We start from the raw sequence: 20,000 nt of genomic DNA, 5'->3' as shown, positions 1-20,000 counted from the left end.
TTTTCTTTGAATTTGAAAAATACCCCTTTCCTGAAGATTAGCACTTTGTGGCAGTTCAAGTCATAAAAACTGTTGGGAGGGCTGTGGACATTTGCCTGTACTCTCCTTCTCTCCCTTCCTCTCTCACATTCTCCCCTTCTTTTTGCCTAATTATTGGGCCTGGTAGTCTTTTGCTTCTGCACTGGTCTTTTTCCTAGCCAGCATGGCTTTTGCCAGTCCATAGAAGCTGCAGACTTTGCAGTTTGGAGCAAACAAGGGTTTGTAGGCACTCTTGTAGAAGTAAAGCACAATCTCATGGCGGTCCGCTCTCATCCGATTCCCCATAGAGAGCAGCAGGGCTCTGACATCTCCCTCTCTGCACACAGTGCGGGGACGGAGCTGTCATCCGCTGGCTCAGCGGGGATCAGCGGATCGATCCCCGCTGAGCAGAGAACGGTCCGCAACGTTTTTCTTTGCCATTAAAGAAAAAAATATTAAACATTTTCTAATGGTGGTGTGCCTTGTGATTTTTTTCATGAAACAAGTGTGCCTTTGCCCAAAAAAGGTTGAAAAACACTGGTCTAAACCACTAAGCCATGGGCTTGCTGATCGGAAGGTCGGAGGTTCGAATCCCCGCAAAGGGGTGAGCTCCCGTTGTTTGGTCCCTGCTCCTACTTGCACGTCAGAGTGCAAGTAGATAAACAGGTACCACTCTGGCGGGAAGGTAAACGGTGTTTCCATGCGCTGCTCTGGTTTCGGTGTTCCATTGCGCCAGAAGTGGCACAGTCATGCTGGCCACATGACCCGGAAAAACTGTCTGCGGACAAACGCCAGCTCCCTCAGCCTGTAAAGCGAGGTGAGTGCCACAACCCCAGAGTCGTCTGCAACTGGACTTAACTGTCAGGGGTCCTTTACCTTTTAATGTTTAGTTTAAACCCCTTTTCTTGTAAGTTGAACCTGTTGGTTAGGGTCCTGTCCTCTGGAGCAGCGTAAACAACCACTACATCAATGTGACAGCACTCCAGGTATTTGAGTACAGTACTGCTATCATATTAAGTATAATAATTTTATTATTTATGTGCCGCCCATCTGACAGGGCAACTCCCAACAAAATATTGGCAACACAATCTCACCACTTAATTGTGTCCCCCCCCCCCCGACTAAACGTAACTGAAGCCTTTAGCCTTTCTTCATAAAGCTTGGTGACCATCTTTGTTGCTTTTCCTCTGGACACATTCTAGTTGGTCAATATCCTTCCTAAACTGTGGTGCTCAGAGCTGGACACAGTATTCCAAGTGAGCTCTGTCTGAAGAAATACAGAGTGATATCATGATCTGGACCACTGTACTTCACTTGATGCAGCCTAACATAGTTTTTGCCTTTTCAGCTGCTGCATCGCCTGCTAACATGTTTAGCTTGTGGTTTAGTAAATCGCCTAGGCTTTTTCACATGTATGGTTATGTCAAGCCAGGTGCAAGTCACCCTCTTAATGCAGTGGAGCTACCATTTCCCGGTTCTTCCTCCTGCTCTGAACAAAGCTTCAAAATACCTTTTTGTTATTTTTAACATCTCTTCTAAGCCTAAGCTCATTCTGACTTTCGGTCGGCTTTCCCTACAAGCTTTGGCTACTGATTGGTACTGCCTTTCCTTCCTATTCTATCCTTGCAAGGTTTTGGGGGAAAGATGCACGAGTTCTGATCTTAACCCTGGGTTCAGGCTGAAGTGAAGCAAGAAGAGACACAAAGGCTGGGAGAATTGAGAAGCAGAAGAAAGGCTTTGTTGGCTGGAGGTTTTGGAGACCTAAATGGTGGGTTTGAGGCAGGTAGCAAAAATTGTGTTGTTGATGTTTTTGTAGACTGTGTTTGGGTTTTTTGGTCCACAAGTCATATAGGACAACTGTAGGTGAATTTTACTATAAAACGGTCTAATGGCAGATTCCATCTTTTTAAGAAAATAATAGCTTTTAATAGCTTTGTGTAATTTCGAGGGCGTATACTGAAGGGTGAATTTCATGTTCAGCTTTGAGTTTATTCTCAAGCTAATATACATCTCTCATGCAGTTGAAATTTTATTTTTTCCCTTATTACTATTAATTAAAATTAATATCTCCTCTTCTTCAGGGATAATCACATACATTGACCAGTTATTTATTGGAAGTCTAGTAGGAATTGACAAGGCAAACAAGAAGTTACCTTTTTGGAATTCCAATACCTTATTCCTTCTTTAAATAAATATTTGGTATGGGTTTTGAGTAGAGTGACTGTAGACTTTTAGCAATGCATTCCATGTTCTTGATACACCATCTTCCTTTTCCAAAGGGAGTAATTGCTTCTGTATAAGTAAAGCAGTACAGTGGTACCTCAGCTTACAGATGCTTCAGGTTACAGAATCTGCTAACCCACAAATAGCACCTTAGGTTAAGAACTTTGCTTCAGGATGAGAACAGAAATCGTGCTCTGGCGGTGCGGCGGCAGCAGGAGGCCCCATTAGCTAAAGTGGTACCTCAGATTAAGAACAGTTTCAGGTAAAGAACGGACCTCCAGAATGAATTAAGTTCTTAACCGAGGTACCACTATACTTTAAAACCAGACATACACAACTGTGGAGAAAACACAGTGACAACTGTTGCTGTTTGCCACCTCGTCAAAATGATTTAAAACCACTTTCTGTATCTCATTTACAAATTGCAACAAATCGAGTCAGATTGGGCAACTGGAATTGATACTAGTCAAATAAAAGAAAACTCAAGCTGTACTCCCACCCCCCTCAATGATTAGCCCTAGGAAGCACATATGTTTTTGACCACCACGAATTCCTATGCATTTTAAATAAAAGGACACATTTTACTCATGTAAAAACACGCTGGTTCCCGGACCGTCCGCGGGCTGGATTGAGAAGGCCATTGGGCAGGATCTGGCCCCCGGGCCTTAGTTTGCCTACCCATGGTCTAAAACCTCCTGTTTCCCTTGTGTCAGTTATTTCCTTGAAGGTGTCTTGTATAATTGGATCAAATGGGCAATGTGAATTTATTTTATGGTGGGTAATGTTTTAAAAGTAGGGTCTGAAGTAGCATTTAACTCACTACAGCAGTGAAGTCAAATGCAAGCATCCCTTGAGTTTTTACTAAAAATCTTTATTGCTAGAAGGAAGACAGTATTCATTTCCCCAAGTATAAATATATGATGAGATATTGCAAGCCTGGTCTCTCTGCGCACAGAATATTTGCAGTCTCGGCAGGGATTGGGCACAACACAGAACACTTTCTAATCTTCTGACCTTGCTCCTATGTCCACCTAGATTGCTGTTGCAGTTGGCAACCTGCTGTTATTTGTCTTTAAACACCTTGTATAAATAGACGGTGAAATGATACGTAGGTGAATGTGTGAGCACAGTACAAAACCTCCTCAGGCAAAATAAACTGCATTTTCTGAGGACAAAATTAAGGCGCATTTCAGTGTACAACTGAAATCTGGATTTAGGGGGTGAGCCTCTGGGATAATGAGTGTCCTGCTTCTCTGTGGAGGTTTAGTGTTGCCTGTGACCAACCCAGACTCAAATGAAAGTGAGCACACTTCTAAGCTTGCATTGAGCAGCTCACTGTGGTTTTTTGTTTTGTTTTTTGTGTGTGCCAGGTTTAATTTTAACCTAGGTTGTGAAAGGTCACGTGCAACGCCCAATGGTTGTGGGTAGTGATGTTAAATTCTCGAGAATAATCTTTTAGAGAATATTCTCGATTAATGAGAATATTAGAAAATTTTCATTTAAAATAGGAGAATATCCACTGGTGATGGCACTAATAATTGTCATGTTAAGGAAACTCAGTACAGTGGTACCTCGGTTTAAGAACAGCCCGGTTTAAGAACGATTTGGTTTACAAACTCCTCAAAACCGAAAATAGTGTCCCGGTTTGAGAACTTTACCTCGGTCTAAGAACGGAATCCGAATGGTGGAAGGGCACCGGCGGTGGGAGGCCTCATTAGGGAAAGCGTGCCTCGGTTTAAGAACGGTTTTGGTTTAAGAATGGACTTCTGGAACGGATTAAGTTCGTAAACCGAGGTACCACTGTAGTTAAATCATATTTTATTATTCCAACAGAACATGTACATGTTATAGGGCAAGTCAAAAAGTACAATTGGCATGTTAAGGTTTGATATAAGTAAATTCAGTAATAGGCTATCTTATTCTTCTAATAGCTCTAACACTTAATAACTGTTTTGGTGACTAAAATAGCTTGATAAACAAAACTATATGCATACATATAAAAGATAAGCCATTAACATTAAATATATTATGATTATATGATAATATATTTCAGTATGTCAATCTCTGGTAAATGGCACCTTGTACCATTGAATGGCAGTTCAAAAACCAGTTACTGGAACTAAATAAAAATACAGAAACGTCAACTGTTTTAAATCAAGGCCAACTCATATGCTGTTACACATAATTGTATAGGCCTAGGTACATTAAAATATCACGCTGTATGGCCACGGGTATAGAATTGCTAAGAATAAGGTCACACCAAAATAGAAAAAAAGACTATTACATATACAGTGGTACCTTGATTTGCAAACAGTCTGGTTTGCATACATTTTGGATTACAAACACATCAAACCCGGAAGTTCGTGTCCTGGTTTGCAAACTTTTTTTGGATTATAACCCATTTTTTTGGATTACGAACGAGTTTTTTTGGGGAGGCCCCATTGGCGAAAGTGCACCTTGGGTTACAACCTGTTTTGGTTTACAAACGGACCTCCGGAATGGATTATGGTTGTAAACCAAGGCACCACTGTAGTTGAAATACATATGAACTCAAATGTTCATCAAATAGCATTTTTTAAATAAAAAAAATATGTTTTTTTTGTAGCTCACATTTCAGAGCTGCCAGTGGTGAATGACACAATGCCTAGTAATGTTAATGGATTAAAAAAAATAAATCACTATTCATTACTTACACTGGCAATATCACAGCTTGACTTATTATTTACTAGTTTTTTTTAAATGTGGGTTGTAAAACTGGTTCTTTCATTGGAATTTACAGTTTGTGGAGAATATTCTCCGGAGAATATTCTAGCAGAGAATATTCTTGAGAATATTCTCATTCTTGAGAATATTCTTACCTCACATCACTAGTTGTGGATCAGGAAAACTTACAAAGATGAAGGGAATAGCGTAGGAGGGGACACACATTTGGGTTCCACTTCAGGCAGCAAGATGTTTGGGGAAAGTACTGCACATAATGCCTAAGCCATTTCATTTCTGGAGCTTAACTGTGGTGCTCAGAGTGCCTCTGTCCCCTTTGATTGCCTCATATTTTCCAGGATATGGCCCTGGCATTCCAGACAGATTCCAGGGACTGTTAGTTGTTAGGAAAGACCCCTTTAGCATTTGGTCCACAGTGTATGCCTGATGACAGCAGTTGATCTGCGCAGATTTGTAGGGTGTGAACTGTAACCGAAATTCAGCCAAGGCTTGCTCTTGCTTTTCTGTTAATTTATGAATAAAACAAGTAGAAAACAAGCTTTTCCCTTCTTCTATGCGATAGCCCTTGAGATATTTGAAGATGGCTTTCATATCCCCTCTCAGTCTCCTTTTTTCCAGGCTAAACATCCCAGCTCCTTCAACCGTTCCTCATCAGGCTTGGTTTCCAGGACCTCCTACAGCAGGGGTGGGGACCCTTTGGCCCTCCAGGTGTTGCTGGACTACAACTCTCATCATCCTGACAAGGGCCGATGGGAGTTGGGGTTGAACAACACCTGGAATGGCCCTGCCTGTTGCTTTATTTTCAATAAGAGACCAGTTCTCTTTATATTCTGAGAGGCAGAGGTTGTTCATGTCATTTCTGAACGAGGTCTCCTGCTTTTTTCCTTTTGCTAGGACAGTGTAGATCAGACATCCGCACATGCTCGACGTGATCTAGTGGAACCTGGATTCCAAGAACAGTCAAGCCGCCTCTCATTAAATCATCAAGGAGGTAAGAGGAACAGAGTTTAGCTGGCTGTGTTTCTCCATACGGGGGAGGAAAAAAATCAAACTCAACAATAGCACAATATTTTCATTGGGAGAAACTACAGATCTGCAAAGTAGCGAATGCTTCTCCAGGTTGGCTACTAAGCAGGGAGAAGAGAGTGGGAATCTTCATGCAGTTGGTGACTGAACTCCTGTTCAAAGAAGATTCCTTCAGCCCTACTCTGTGCAATGTGGCGATGGTTGGGAAGTGAGGGGTGTGTTTGGGGTCAGCGGGCGTGTTATGATATGTGGGCTTGCACATACATGCATTATCTGCCCCCATCCACCCTTCAAGAATTCACATGTTGGGGAAATGCTTCTGCCTCCTAACCATGGCTAATGGGAGAAGCGTTACAGCCCATTTTGCATGTAGCACCACTCTAAAACCCTGGCTAAGTGAAAATGCCTGTGGGTATTCACAGGGGAAACTGTGGCTGCTCTGCTCCTTCCCTGGCCATGCAGCTGCAATGCTACTGGGAACTAAGCTCTGGTTTGGCTTAGCATTAACAAACCATTAGTCTCCCCCAGACCGCAAGCAGTAAGCCAAGAATAAATTTTGACTACAGCCTGTGCTTTATCGGAACAATTCTCCACAAGCTGATGGTTGAAATTCATGTTCTCCTGGATCTTTTGTGTTGTGGTACAAACACAGGATGGGATGCGGGTGTAAACCACTGTGGGGTAAACCACTGAGCCTTGGGTTTGCCGATCGGAAGGTCGGCGGTTCAAATCCCCGCGACGGGGTGAGATCCCGTTGCTCGGTCCCAGCTCCTGCCAACCTAGCAGTTCGAAAGCACACCAGTGCAAGTAGATAAATGGGTACCGCTCTGGCAGGAAGGTAAATGGCGTTTCCGTGCGCTGCTCTGGTTTGCTAGAAGAGGCTTAGTCATGCTGGCCACATGACCCAGGAAAACTGTCTGCGGACAAACGTCGGCTCCCTCGGCCAGTAAAGCGAGATGAGCACCAGAACCCCAGAGTCATTCGTGACTGGACTTAACTGTCAGGGGTCCTTTACCTTTTTTTTTTTTTTACAAAAACAGGAGTGTCTATCAATAGTTTTCTCACTCACAGTAGCTGCCTTTTAGGGGAGAAAACCTGCTGATCTGTGAGAATTTCAGAATGTTTGGGACTAGTTCATTGTGATTTTAGGATAATCTGTTACAAGTGGTTTTGGGAAGTGGAGCTTAATTTTGAGATGGTTCATAGAATCCTAGAGTTGGACGAGACCACAAGGGCCATCGAGTCCAACCCCCTGCCAAGCAGGTTCATGTGAGGTTTCATATCAATGAGGAGAGAGATGATGTGTTCCTTATTAGCTTCCGGCACTGAGTCCTGGTTAACATGTCTGCATCACACAGAAGCTCACTCAGTACCTGAAGGAAACATTTACTTCCAAAGTAGCAGCTGTCATGCCTTAAGGTCTCCTAAACTACTCTTTGCCCCACGTTTCTAGCAAGGAGAGTTCACCCTCATGGCAGCATGTGCGCTGCTATGTGCAATTTGCCTGAACAAAGGCAAAAAACCAACAAAACCAAAAAACCTGGAAGGGGGAATTCCTTGCTCCTCCTATCAGAGAAGAGCAGCTCGTCTTCCTGCTGTGAGCAGTGGCAGCTCCAGACTTGCCTGATAGTAGGGTGTGGCAATGGCTGGATCACGCGGCCTGGTTGCCTGTAGCTGCTCTGGGAATTGGCAGCCATTGCAGATGGCTCCTGAGGCTTCCCTTTCTGGTTTGGACACAAGAACTGAGACAAAAGGATTTTCTGAACAGCACAACAATTGTAGCGCGGCTCAGATGCCTCAGCGGTGCCATGTGCTAGCATTTTTAAAAGTATTTTACATGCCACCTTACACCGTTCCTGCAAATGCTGTTAATGGGAAGACTAAAGTCAAAGGCAACTCTCTCCCAAATGCTTGGGAGTTGTTTTCTTTTAAAAGCTGCAGTATTAGGATCTCAGCTAGAAGGTATACTGCAGATCCAGAAAGGCAGGGCCGGCCTGCCCATGAGGCAAGGTGAGGTGACCACCTCAGGAAGCAGGGTCCACAGCTACCCTCACCCCTTCTTCCCTGGAAGGGAGGGGAAGGATGGCATTTTGGGGTCCCTCTCAGGTGCCCAAATGTCTTGGGCCCGCCCTGCATAAAGGGCAAAGATGAGCAGAATCAAAGAAGCTCTTCGAATCAAGAAGGCTTCGTTTAGAAAATGTCTTGTCCAAATGAGAACAAGGGATGCTAAAAAAGAACTTTGAGGAGCAAATAAAGGAGGATAAGGAGATTGCAGAGAAGCTGAATGAATTGTTTGCATCTCCCTTCACAGAGGAAGATACAGTGGTACCTCAGGTTACATACGCTTCAGGTTACAGACACTGCTAACCCAGAAATATCACCTCGGGTTAAGAACTTTGCTTCAGGGTGAGAACAGAAATCGTGCTCTGGCGGCGCAGCAGCAGCAGGAGGCCCCATTAGCTAAAGTGGTGCTTCAGGTTAAGAACAGTTTCAGGTTAAGAACGGACCTCCGGAATGAATTAAGTACTTAACCCAAGGTACCACTGTATAGGGTATTACTATGTGCTTGAACTTTCACAGGAAGAGACTCTGGGAAACTGAGGCAAATAGTAGGGATGATAGATAAAGTTCTGGGCCATGTTGACAAAATAAAAACTGGCATGTCACCAGATCCAGATGGCATCTACCCAAGAATTCTTAAAGGACTCAAGTGTGAAATTGCTGATCTAACAAAAATATCTTAAGACCGGCCTCTCTAATTCAGGATTGCCAAGTGCCCAATGTAACTCCAATTTTTGTTTTTAAAAAAAGATCTGGGAAGAGTCCTGAAACTTAAAGGCTTGATAGCTTAGTGTCTGTTCTGGGTAAACTAGTGGAAGGCATTGTTAGTAGAATTGCTAAGCGTATAGAACAGGGATGAGAAACTCCCATCTCCTAGCAGGGCGACTGAAGAGCCATTGGCTCCCTATTCCTCATGCCAAAGGGCAGAACCGGCATGGCTTCTGCAAGTGAACCCTGGCTCAGTAACCTATTAGAGTGCTTTGAGAGGGCCAACAAGTCTGTTAGAGGTGATCCAGTTTACACTGTGCCTTTAGACATTTAAAAAGTTGTCAACAATGCACCTCACCACCAAAGAGCCCTGAATAAGCTTGGGAATCCTGGAATAAGAGGAGAGGGCCCTCTTGTGGATCAGTAACTGGCCGAGAAACAGGAAGCAGAGAGCGGGAATCAATGGATAATTCTTCTAGTGGAGGGATGTACAAAGTGGAGTTCCCCAAAGACTGGTATTAGTGCTATTGAACAAAATCATGGGTAAAGTAGTGCAAAAAACCCCTAACTTCATATGTGGCATTTGTATCTAATAGGAACCCCCAAGTTTCTTTTCCTACATATTTTGCTTCTTAAATGCTACGGGGGCACCTCGCATGGCCATGTTCCGCACCCCAAAGAAGCATTGGTGTGAATGCAGTTCAATGCCATATCACATTTCCCCAAAGGTATGGCTGTAAGACCGAGCTTCGCTTAAGCCTGGTTTCCAACTCTGGGAATCCTTAGTCCTTTGTATGCCTTTTCAATTTCCAGTTCTAAACACAGGCTTGTTGAACAAACTTGAAAGCGTGTTTCAAGTACTAGCATATTATGAAATGTTTCTGTAATTTTTACTGGCATTCTAATTTAGTTGCTCTTATTTTCCTCAGTCATATCAGCTAGTTTGGCTTAAAATGTGCAAACAATCACTTATTTATTTATTTATTTATTTATTTATTTATTTATTTATTTATGAAGTCCTGGATTACAAATACTTGGTTCCTGAGAATAAGTGTTAAGTATTGTGTCTGCACTTTTCAAAGGAAGCAGTGCCACCTGCTGGTTACCTGCTTCAAATCCACCAGCCACCTTTTACTTTGTGCTGCTCTCCATCTCTGACAACTCTGCTTAATCCTGGTTGTAAAGATTCTAAGCAGAGCGCTACGAAAAACACACACGACCCCATATTTATTTTTAAAAAGTATTTATATACCGCTAAACCGCAAAACATATCAAAGCAGTTTACAACAGCAGAAAGATAAAAGCCCCCCAAAATTAAAAGCATTAAAAACAAATTAAAAGCAAAAATGTTAAAAGCAAGCACCAGTAAACGATAGTGGGAGGTTTACTCTTAATTGCCTGCGTAGACCAAGCGGAATAAAAGCTTTCAGCAGGCATTTAGAAGTTTGCACAGAAGATGCCCCCTGAATCTATTGGGAGAGAGTTCCACAGGACTGGGCCAACGACTATTTTAGACTAATGGCTAAATTTCTTGTTGTCACCAAACGATCCTCACCAACTTGGGGAATGACCAGAGACATTCCTGCAGATGATCCCAGTGAACAAGCTGGAATATAAAAGGTTCATGTGATCCCTGAGGTTTCCTGGGCCCAAGTTGTTCAGGGCTTTGTAAATCAATAGGAGAATAGCTCCAGAGGTCCGTCCTCTTGAGTCAGGAGTAACCAAACTTCAGACCACACGGAAGAGTTTTGCCAGGTGGCTCCCTGAGGATGCAGTGGGATGTCTCTTTGCTTTCTACGCTGTGATGTGGTAGGCTCCTAAGCTACACTCCAGCCCTCTTGCAGTCTGTTGGCTTATTGCTTCGACCCATATTAAAAATTAACCCAAGTTCAATGACACCACAAGCTGTGGTCAACGTAAAACAGAAGCGAAAGGAGTGCTGTTGAAGGGGTGGGGTGCACAGAAAGAGGAGTGCTTTCTCAAAATGCTATATCCTGGTTTAGCATTGCATCTGAATCAGTCCAGTATGTGTTCCACCTACCTGGGCAAACCTGTCCCTTACATTCTTTCTCCAATATGCACCAGTAGTGCCAGCTGTGTCCCTGTTTTGTTGCTTCTGACTGTCAGTGTGTCTGTCTTCTTGTTTCTTTTCAGATGATGATGTGGACTTGGAAGCGTTAGTTAATGATATGAACTCCTCATTTGAAAGTTTGTACACCCCCTACAACGTGCATTCAGAAAGCACCCCACTCCTTCACAATGGCCAGCTACCAGCCTCAGGAACAAATTCACTGCAGCCTGTATCTCCAAAGCAGAAAGTGCAGAGGTCTCAGCCAGTACGCATCATGGCAGTCAGGTATGGAAGCGATAAAGCAATGCCTTCCTTTTAAGAGTTCTGGAGCACACCAACATGGCAGGCCAGTGTAGCCCAATAGAAAAATACATAGCCCTGGATTCTGATAATAGCCAAGAACTAAGCGAATTACATTTCCCCTCTGCTTCAGTTACTATCTCTGTGCAATGGGACAATTACTATCTTATTTTAGTGGTTTTGTATAGGAATAATCGAACCAGTCCTTGGCCTTAGAAGCCGTAGTATATAAATTAAATAATATTTTGCACAGCATTTCCTGAGTTTCAGATAGATGTTCGTGTGCTTCCCTGCCCTGCCATCTGACACATGATTTCCCCTCCCTATTCCCTGCCATGGCATCTTTAACCAAAACTTAGGGTTACATCTGCACCAACTTTAGCTGAGGCTAATACTGACCAGGTATGGGACGCGGGTGGCGCTGTGGGTAAAACCTCAGTGCCTAGGACTTGCCGATCGTATGGTTGGCGGTTCGAATCCCCGCGGCGGGGTGAGCTCCCGTCTTTCGGTCCCAGCTCCTGCCCACCTAGCAGTTCAAAAGCACCCCTAAGTGCAAGTAGATAAATAGGTACCGCTTTATAGCGGGAAGGTAAACGGCGTTTCCGTGTGCTGCGCTGGTGCTGGCTCGCCAGAGCAGCTTCGTCACGCTGGCCACGTGACCCGGAAGTGTCTCCGGACAGCGCTGGCTCCCGGCCTCTTAAGTGAGATGAGCGCACAACCCTAGAGTCGGACACGACTGGCCCGTACGGGCAGGGGTACCTTTACCTTTAATACTGACCAGGTGCCCACCTGAAAACCTTCTTTTGTTCTGCAGACGCCTTCAAGAGGAGGAACAGTTCAGAACATCCTCTTTGCCTGCCATACCGAACCCTTTTCCTGAGCTTTGCAGCCCCACAAGCTCACCTGTCTTGGCCCCTGGATCTCTACCTCAGAATCAGCCTGCAAACAAACAGGTGAGATTTGTCTTTTCTGTTGCATTTTTTAGAATGGTTGACTGTTTTTATCATACTGAGTTTTTGATTTGGGGATTTTGGAACTGGCACCTTAATCACAAGAAGAAGAGGAGAAATGTAATGTTTTACTAAAAATACAACTTATTTCCCATGAGTAGTGTAAAGACTTGTAAGTAACACGGTCTGCAGACTTCAAAGCTTTTTTTTTTTAAAAAAAAAGTCTTGTCCGTACGAAACACATCGAAATCCTCCTTCTGCATATGGAAGGCTGTTCTAGTGAATGAAGAAATACAAGTTTGGTATGTTCTTTGACTTTAATACTGTAGGCAATGACTCATTTATTTTGGAATACCAAAAAGTTGCTTGGAGTTATCAGTGACTGGATTTTTATGGCATATCCAGAGCTCTTACCTGCCATCTTGCTGACTTAATGTTGTTTCTACAGTAGTTGCATTACTTTTTAAAAAGTGTTTAATACATCCATGCTATTAAATTAGGAGGGATTTTTGATTTTGTTTTTCCTTGTCATAGAAATTAAAGAAGAAAAGGGGAGCATCAAGCTCTAATTGATGTTATTAACTCATTAGTAATCTACTCGTTTGTACCTTTTAGTTTTCTTTCTGGATTAAAATGATGGTCCCACAATCAAAATGTGTTTAAAATACTGGCTATAAACTTATTGTCTGACTAAAGGAAGTAAGTCCTTCCTAGACCGTTGTGTTAACTGAAAAACTCGTTGTTTTATGCATTGACAGCTAATGAAAGTAATGTGAAATAATTAACTGTCTGGGTCCTCTGTCTTCACAGAGCTTGTGTTTTAAAATAGGACTTCAGTTTAGTTGCAAGAGTAACCTTTAATTATTTAAACTCAGTTATCCAAATAAAAGCAGAGCGTGTTAGAGCTGTGCAATATGTGTATAAGAGCAGCTCTTTAGGGTGGGTCTTGTAAAAAGTGATCTGTATCCACAAGAAATCTAGCTCTTGAAGAATGTGTAAGCTGCTGGAAAGCTTGATCTGCAGCTTGAGGGATCGTTTTGTGGCAGCAGACAAAGCTGTGAATGTGACCCTCCTAAAACAAAGCTCTTCTCTGTCCCGGAATTTGCAGGGCTGGAAAGGAAGCCAGCTGAGGGCAGCCTGAAAAGCTGGTAGACATTGTAGAAGGAGACCCGAGGAAGGTCAGGCAGGACAACAACTGGGGTGGTCAAATATTTGATGCGTCGGGAAAGAGCAGAACTCACTGGTAATTAGACTGACATGGCTCCATGGAGAGTTTTTCGTAGTGATGTAATGTTGGTGCTCTCTGTGATGGGTGGGAGGCAGCAGGCAGCTTCCTTTGAGGTGCGTGAAATGGAGAAAGGTCCCTCATGCAATGGAGGGGTTTTTTTTATATAACAGTTTAGCACAACAAAGAGTTTGGTGAAGAGCTCGAGTCATGAAGCTTGGGTGGAGTTGAAAAGCTGCTTCCCGTACCTTCCAAGCAGGGATGGCTAATCCATGCCCTTCCAGGTGGTGTTGGGTTTCCACTGCCATTACCTTGCCTGGTGGAACCCCATAACATCTGCCGGGCCGGGGATTACCCATCCGACATACAGAAACACATAGCTTATATTTGAGATTGCTGCTTTCTGAGCTCAGGGTCTTTACTCTTGCCCTCAAAATTTGAGGGTGGTGGTGGCGATGAATGGTAAAATGGGACAGACAGCTACACAATTTGTCAGCAAAATATGTCAATAACAACTGCAAATAATAATAATAATAATAATAATAATAATAATAATAATAATAATAAGCTATTTATACCCTGCCCATCTGGCTGGCTTTCCCCAGCCACAATGGGCGGCTCCCAGGCTCCCAGCAGAATATTAAAAACACAGTAAAACACCAAACATTTAAAAATTCCCTAAACAGGACTGCCTTCAGATGTCTTCTAAAAGTAAGATAGTTGTTTATTTCCTTGACATCTGATGGGAGGGCGTTCCACAGGGCGGGCGCCACTACCAAGAAGGCCTTCTGCCTTGTTCCCTGTAACCGCACTTCTCGCAGGCAGAGAACTGCCAGAAGGTCCTCTGCGCTGGACCTCAGTGTCCGGGCTGAATGATGGGGGTGGAGACGCTCCTTCAGGAAGCCGAAGATAAATCTTGTTTCCACAGTAGGCAGCTATGATACCATAACCTAAGTTTGATTTTCTCTTATGAATGAATTAATTAATTTATTATTTCGGTCACAGACCAGTTCCAGCTCACATATAATATCAAGGAAGTTATAAATCACGATAGGGATACATTTGCGCTTGTCTCTTAGGGGTATAAACTAAAATCTAACCCGTAATGTAAGCTGTAATTTCTAATTGTGTACAAATACTTTGGATGCAAAATTTGCAACAGTTACATGTAGGTGCCTGCTGTGCCAAAAGATATTAGTTGAAAGCATCTTGTGTGAGTCAACAAAGCTGTAAAAATAGAGCAGGTCTTGTAATTGCTCTTTATACACCTCTGGAAAATGTGCAGATAGTTGTTTCACGTACCAAACGCTCTGCAAAGCTGTTTGTGCTAATGTTTGTGCCCTTGTTCCTTGAATCAACTCTTGTAAATCAGTTCTCCGTTCCAGTCTGCTGATTACAGAGTAGACCAGGGCTTCTTTTGTTTCATGTTTGTATGTTTGTTTGTTTGTTTGTTTGACTTATTAGTCGCTTGTCACCCAAGTGACTTACAGCTGTACACACACTACCGTAAGTGAAGAAAAAAGGGGAGAGCGAAACAAACACAACCCACCCTCCATATAAATAATAACAAATAATATTATACTCAGATAATAAATAATACTTCCACCCACTAATTAGCAAACAAAAAAAAACACCTCCCCCCCCCCTTTAACCTCCCCAGCCCACCCAAAAGTCTGGTATCAGGCCAGATGTTGCAAATCTGCAGAGGGCTGGTGGATCCCATGTCTTCCTCCAGGGATGGTCTGGTTTCCCTCCTCCTTTGGGGGGGGGGGAGAGGGGGGCAGTAGCAAGGAAAGGAGAAAGATGGCAGCAAACGTTTTACCTGCTTTGCCGTTGACCAAGCTACAGAACATCTCCTGCTGCCGGTGGTGTTATTGGCAGCTGTAGCAGTTCTGAAATACAGTCAAACCTTGGTTTTCAAACGTCTGGGAAGCCGAACACAGAAAACCCGGAAGTGAATGCTTCTGTTTTTTGAACGCACCTTGGAAGTTGAATGGCTTCTGAGGCGCGTTTCTCCATTTTTCTCAATGGAACTTGCTGACAGCCCCTGGATCCTTGGTTTTCGAACGTTTCGGAAGTCAAAACGGACTTCCGGAACGGATTATGTTCGAAAACTGAGGTTCCACTGTACTTCAAGTAGAAGATGAAGTTTGCATGCCTAATATGTTCACGTGAACACAAATTGCATGTTGAGCCAGTATGGTGAAGTGGGCAGAGTGTTGAGGTCTGGGTTCAACTTGGCTATGAAACTCATTGGTTGCCATTGGCTGTTACTGTCATTTTTATGTCCCAGCTCCTGCCAACCTAGCAGTTTGAAAGCACGTCAAAGTGCAAGTAGATAAATAAGTACTGCTCTGACGGGAAGGTAAACAGCATTTCCATGCTTAGTCATGCTGGCGACATGACCCGGAAGCTGAACGCCGGGCTCCCTCGGCCAGTAAAGCAAGATGAGCACCGCAACCCAGAGTCGTCCGCGACTGGACCTAATGGTCAGGGGTCCCTTTACCTTTTACAGTTCTTGTTAGCTAACTGCAGCAGTTGAAGGACAAGCAGCCACTGGAAATTGGGCACCTAAAAAGTGAGTTGTTACTGAGATCTCTTCTTCTGGACCTGTTGTGTATTGGCACTTCGCTGCCCCTCATCCTGATCACCTTACTCCCCAGAAGGTGTATTGGTTATGAGCAGCAGTTGGCATAACCTTCTGGGTATAGGGTGGCCTTTTCTGAACCTCCTGGTTGCCCTTTTCTGAACGGTTTCCTTCTCCCAAATGTCCTTTTTGAGGTGAGGTGACCGGAACGGTACTGCAAGTGCTGTCTTGGCATAGATTTGCATAATGGCCTTGCGATTCCAGCACCAAGCCTGGACATGATATCGGGCTTGCCATTTTTAATAATCCGTTAACGTGGGCACCTAAGCATGGATGAATTTATTAAGTAGGTGAGTATTCACAACTTTATAAATTAAAACTGGTGACATGAAACCATGGTACTAAATGTCATTTTAAGTCTCTCTTCAAAATAATAAAATAGCAAATTCTTACCCTGCCAACGGAGCAGTGTTATCGGGTCCTTTTTGTGTGCTGGAGTACTGAATGTTCAGCCAATCTGGTGCTCTGATTGGCTGAACATTCTCACCCTTAATGTTGAATAGAGGGTGCCTCGTGCGGCTGATGTAACTTGGAAAACTTTTTGAATCATTGTTAAAAGCAATTGGCTCCTGCATCTGTGTCTCATGTATTGAGAGGTCCTTTAAATATGATTTCTGGAATAAATTTGTGATTAATTCTTAAACTCGCTCCCCCTTCCCTTCCACTTGAAGCGTGTTCTTGAGAAAACTTCCTGCAATCAGTGTTTATTCAAGATAAATTTGTTTTTTCTGAGGTTTTCTTAGCAGAGGCTTTTGGCTCCGTTAAGTCACAGTTTTAACTCTAGCCTCTAGCAGAATTAAACTGAAATATATGTTGTTGTGGCTGTTGCTGCTGCTGTAGACTCTAGTAGAACTAAACTGAAATTGTTGTTGTTGTTATAGGATTCCTTACTAGCCTGGAAAAACTTCTGTCTTGTTGTTCTGCTGTTAACAGCAGTTTGTTCTGCGGGAAATGGCAGATGAAGCTTTGCTGCAACACAACAAAGTAAGAGTATCCCTTGCTGATACCTTCAGATGTAGCTACACTTAGACTTGACCTATAACAGCTACAACTGCACACTCAAACAGCTACAGAAGTTGGTTGAAAAGTTGGCAACCCTATTTTTTAAAGTTAGGTATTGCACATTGCCAATGCAGTTGCAGGCAGTGCTTTTGTGTTGAAAAAAAATCTGTTGTTTAGAAACAAGTCAAATTGAGAAAAAAGGGTTAAGTTGCCTTGGAGCTTCTCACAGGTACCGTATTTTTCGCTCTATGGGACGCACTGGACCATAGGACGCACCGGACCATAGGAGGGGGAGAATGGGGGGGAGGGGAAATTCTCCCCCTCGCTGCTCAGCACCCCTTCAGCAAAGTGGCAGGAGCCTGGAGAGCAAGAGGGATTGGTGTGCACCGACCCCTCGCGCTCTCCAGGCTTCAGGCGGCTATCCACAAGCCTTCAGAGCGCGGCGGGAACTCCTGCAAAAATTGGCCCGGCGGGGGTGACGTGGCTGGGATTCAATCTCCCGCCCCTGAGCGGAAGGTGAGCGGACTTGTATGCCAAGGTCCCGTGCCCTGTAATTCCTCATTGATTAATAAACACACCATGATAATTGATTAATAAATTAATTGATTGATAAACACACCTCTGGTTGCGAACGGGATCCATTCCGGAGCCCCGTTCACAACATGAGCAGAATGCAACCCGTGCCTGTGCACGGGTCGCAATTTGCCACTTCTGCGCATGCACGTGACTTAATTTTGAGCGTCTGCGCATGCGCGAGCAGCGAACCCCGGAAGTAACCCTTTCCGGTACTTCCGGGTCACCGCAGGGTGCAATCTGAAAAGATTTAACCTGAAGCAAACGTAACAAGAGCTATGGCTGTATTTTGGATTATGGGCTAAAACAGACCACAACTTTATTGGTTACAGATGTGAGCGGTTTGGCTTAGGCACTGGGTGAAACCAGGCTCAGTGGCGTAGCGTGGGTTGTCAGCACCCGGGGCAAGGCAAGTAATTTGCGCCCCCTAACCCGTGGATTTGCACCCCCTAACCCGTGGATTTGCGCCCCCTAACCCCCAGATGTTGCGCCCGGTGCGGCCGGCCCCCCCTGCACCCCCCACGCTACGCCACTGACCAGGCTATATCTTGACTCCTGTCCAGCTGCAGGGAGTCAAGCTGAGGGTAAGCCACCAGAAGGGGGAGCCCTATGACTTACATCAAATAGAGGCAACACGAGGGGTCCCCGTTGGGGTCATGGCATGGCCCTAGCCCATGCCCAGGCTTTGGACTGGATCCACACCCCCAGATCCCTTTAATGGGATACCCTGATCGAGGAGGGGCAGGTGAAGGTTACAACCTCCCCTCCATTAAACAGAGGGGCCGGCCGACTCAACCGTAGCACAGACCTGGCCCTCTTCCGGTGACGTTCCCACTTGCTTTATTTGCTGCCTGTTTTACAAAAGCTCATTGAGAGAGACTTTACATGTACCTTTGTTATCCATGAAAATCTTTCAGTAAAAACAATAATAGCAAAAGCTCCTCGAGTTTAAAGGGGTGCAATGGGGGGAAGGAGGGAGACTGCAAGCGGGAGAGAAGGGGTCGCTGCTGCAGCAGCAGCCGGCTTTGGGGAAGTTCAACTGCTTTCTTCCTGCTAGCTGAGCTGTTGCAAATGATTCGGCAAAGGAGCTGCCAGTCGACGGAGCAGGCTTGGTTTGGGCTTTAGAACGGCTCTTTTCTCCTCGTGAACTTTTGTAGTAACGGAAAGCGGCTTCTGGGTTGCTGCGTGATGTGCTGACACCTGTTTCTTTTCTCCTTTTTCAATGCATGTGGATGGGCATAAAAGCAATATCTTTTTCTTTTTGAAATTTTTCTGGGGAGCATGATTTGGAAGTCTATGGGTTGCGATGGCCAGGATCACATCAGTCACAGGAAGGGCTGGGATTGGTCTCTCCAGGGTGGCTTGATTCCGTACCTTAAAAGATGGTGCGTCACGCTTTGAATGACGCTCTGGGAGAGTTGCCTGCCTTCCCCAAGGAAAGGGTGCACATTTTGACGGAGGAACTCTGTGACCAACTCGGGTACAGTGATCTGCTGAAATTGCAAAGCAACCTGTTGCAGTGCCAACAGGTTGCAGGAGAGGTAAAGAGCAAACTCTTTCCGAAAGAGATTACCTATCTTTTAAATATGCCATCCTGTTCTTCTGACTACTGCCTTTTTCATGCTGTTGAGGTAAGTTAATTGCTCCCTCCCTCCCACCATCTCATTACCTCATTCCACCACCCCCTCCCCAAAAAGAAATTGCTTTGTTTCCCTGGGAACTAGAAAGTGCCTCTTAAATGTTAGGTTAAAGGTAAAGGTAAAGGTACCCCTGCCCGTACGGGCCAGTCTTGACAGACTCTGGGGTTGTGCGCCCATCTCACTTAAGAGGCCAGGGGCCAGCGCTGTCCGGAGACACTTCCGGGTCACGTGGCCAGCGTGACATCGCTGCTCTGGCGAGCCAGAGCCGCACACGGAAACGCCGTTTACCTTCCCGCTGGTAAGCGGTCCCTATTTATCTACTTGCACCCGGAGGTGCTTTCGAACTGCTAGGTTGGCAGGCGCTGGGACCGAGCAGCGGGAGCGCACCCCGCCGCAGGGATTCGAACCGCCGACCTTTCGATCGGCAAGTCCTAGGCGCTGAGGCTTTAACCCACAGCGCCACCTGTTAGGTTAACACAGGGTTAAATCTTGATGCTCTGCATTTGGGAAACGTTTTTTTGCAGAGTTAATGCTATTGAAGTAACATAGGGCTGTAATAAGGAATCGTCCGTCTAACTGTGAGGGTCATAGAGAGCTTGCTAACTATAATATTTCCTTATTAATACTTACAGCATATACAGTGCATATTTAGTTGCAAAAGAATATTGGAATCCAGGGAAGGGGGTTGAGGAAGTGTGTGTGAATAATGATGAATCTTTTGATTTTAAATGCCCACGAGATAACATATTTTCAAAGGACAGATTTTCCGTTGAGTTTTACTGCACACTAAAAGGACCTATCCTGGATGCTGTGAGATTAGCACCTCTCTCACCCC

At 44.5% G+C, this 20,000-nt stretch overlaps 2 protein-coding genes across 25 annotated transcripts in view; both read left to right on the top strand.

The window, feature by feature from the left end:
- Positions 1 to 20,000, top strand: part of COBL (cordon-bleu WH2 repeat protein) — a 1,088,462-nt gene that overhangs the window by 150,842 nt on the left and 917,620 nt on the right. The window lies entirely within an intron of this gene.
- The window catches only part of GRB10 (growth factor receptor bound protein 10), an 85,630-nt gene that overhangs the window by 35,727 nt on the left and 29,903 nt on the right, over positions 1 to 20,000 (top strand). For 14 of the 24 annotated variants that reach the window (XR_014557447.1, XR_014557448.1, XR_014557451.1 and 11 more), the window contains exons 3-5: positions 5,857 to 5,953; positions 10,912 to 11,113; positions 11,943 to 12,081. Coding sequence is in view for 5 of the 24 variants with exons in the window: in XM_083709440.1 (XP_083565566.1) it covers positions 5,857 to 5,953; positions 10,912 to 11,113; positions 11,943 to 12,081 (438 nt within the window). In the remaining 19 variants the exon portion in view is untranslated. The remainder of the gene's footprint in view (positions 1 to 5,856; positions 5,954 to 10,911; positions 11,114 to 11,942; positions 12,082 to 20,000) is intronic. The other 10 variants (XR_014557449.1, XR_014557450.1, XR_014557454.1 and 7 more) reach the window with 1 other exon arrangement.

The sequence above is a fragment of the Podarcis gaigeae genome (genome assembly GCF_964106915.1).
Source record: "Podarcis gaigeae genome assembly, chromosome: 13".
NCBI lineage: Eukaryota > Metazoa > Chordata > Lepidosauria > Squamata > Lacertidae > Podarcis > Podarcis gaigeae.
Note: the sequence above shows the minus strand (reverse complement) of the source record. Positions and strands in the feature narration are given on the sequence as shown.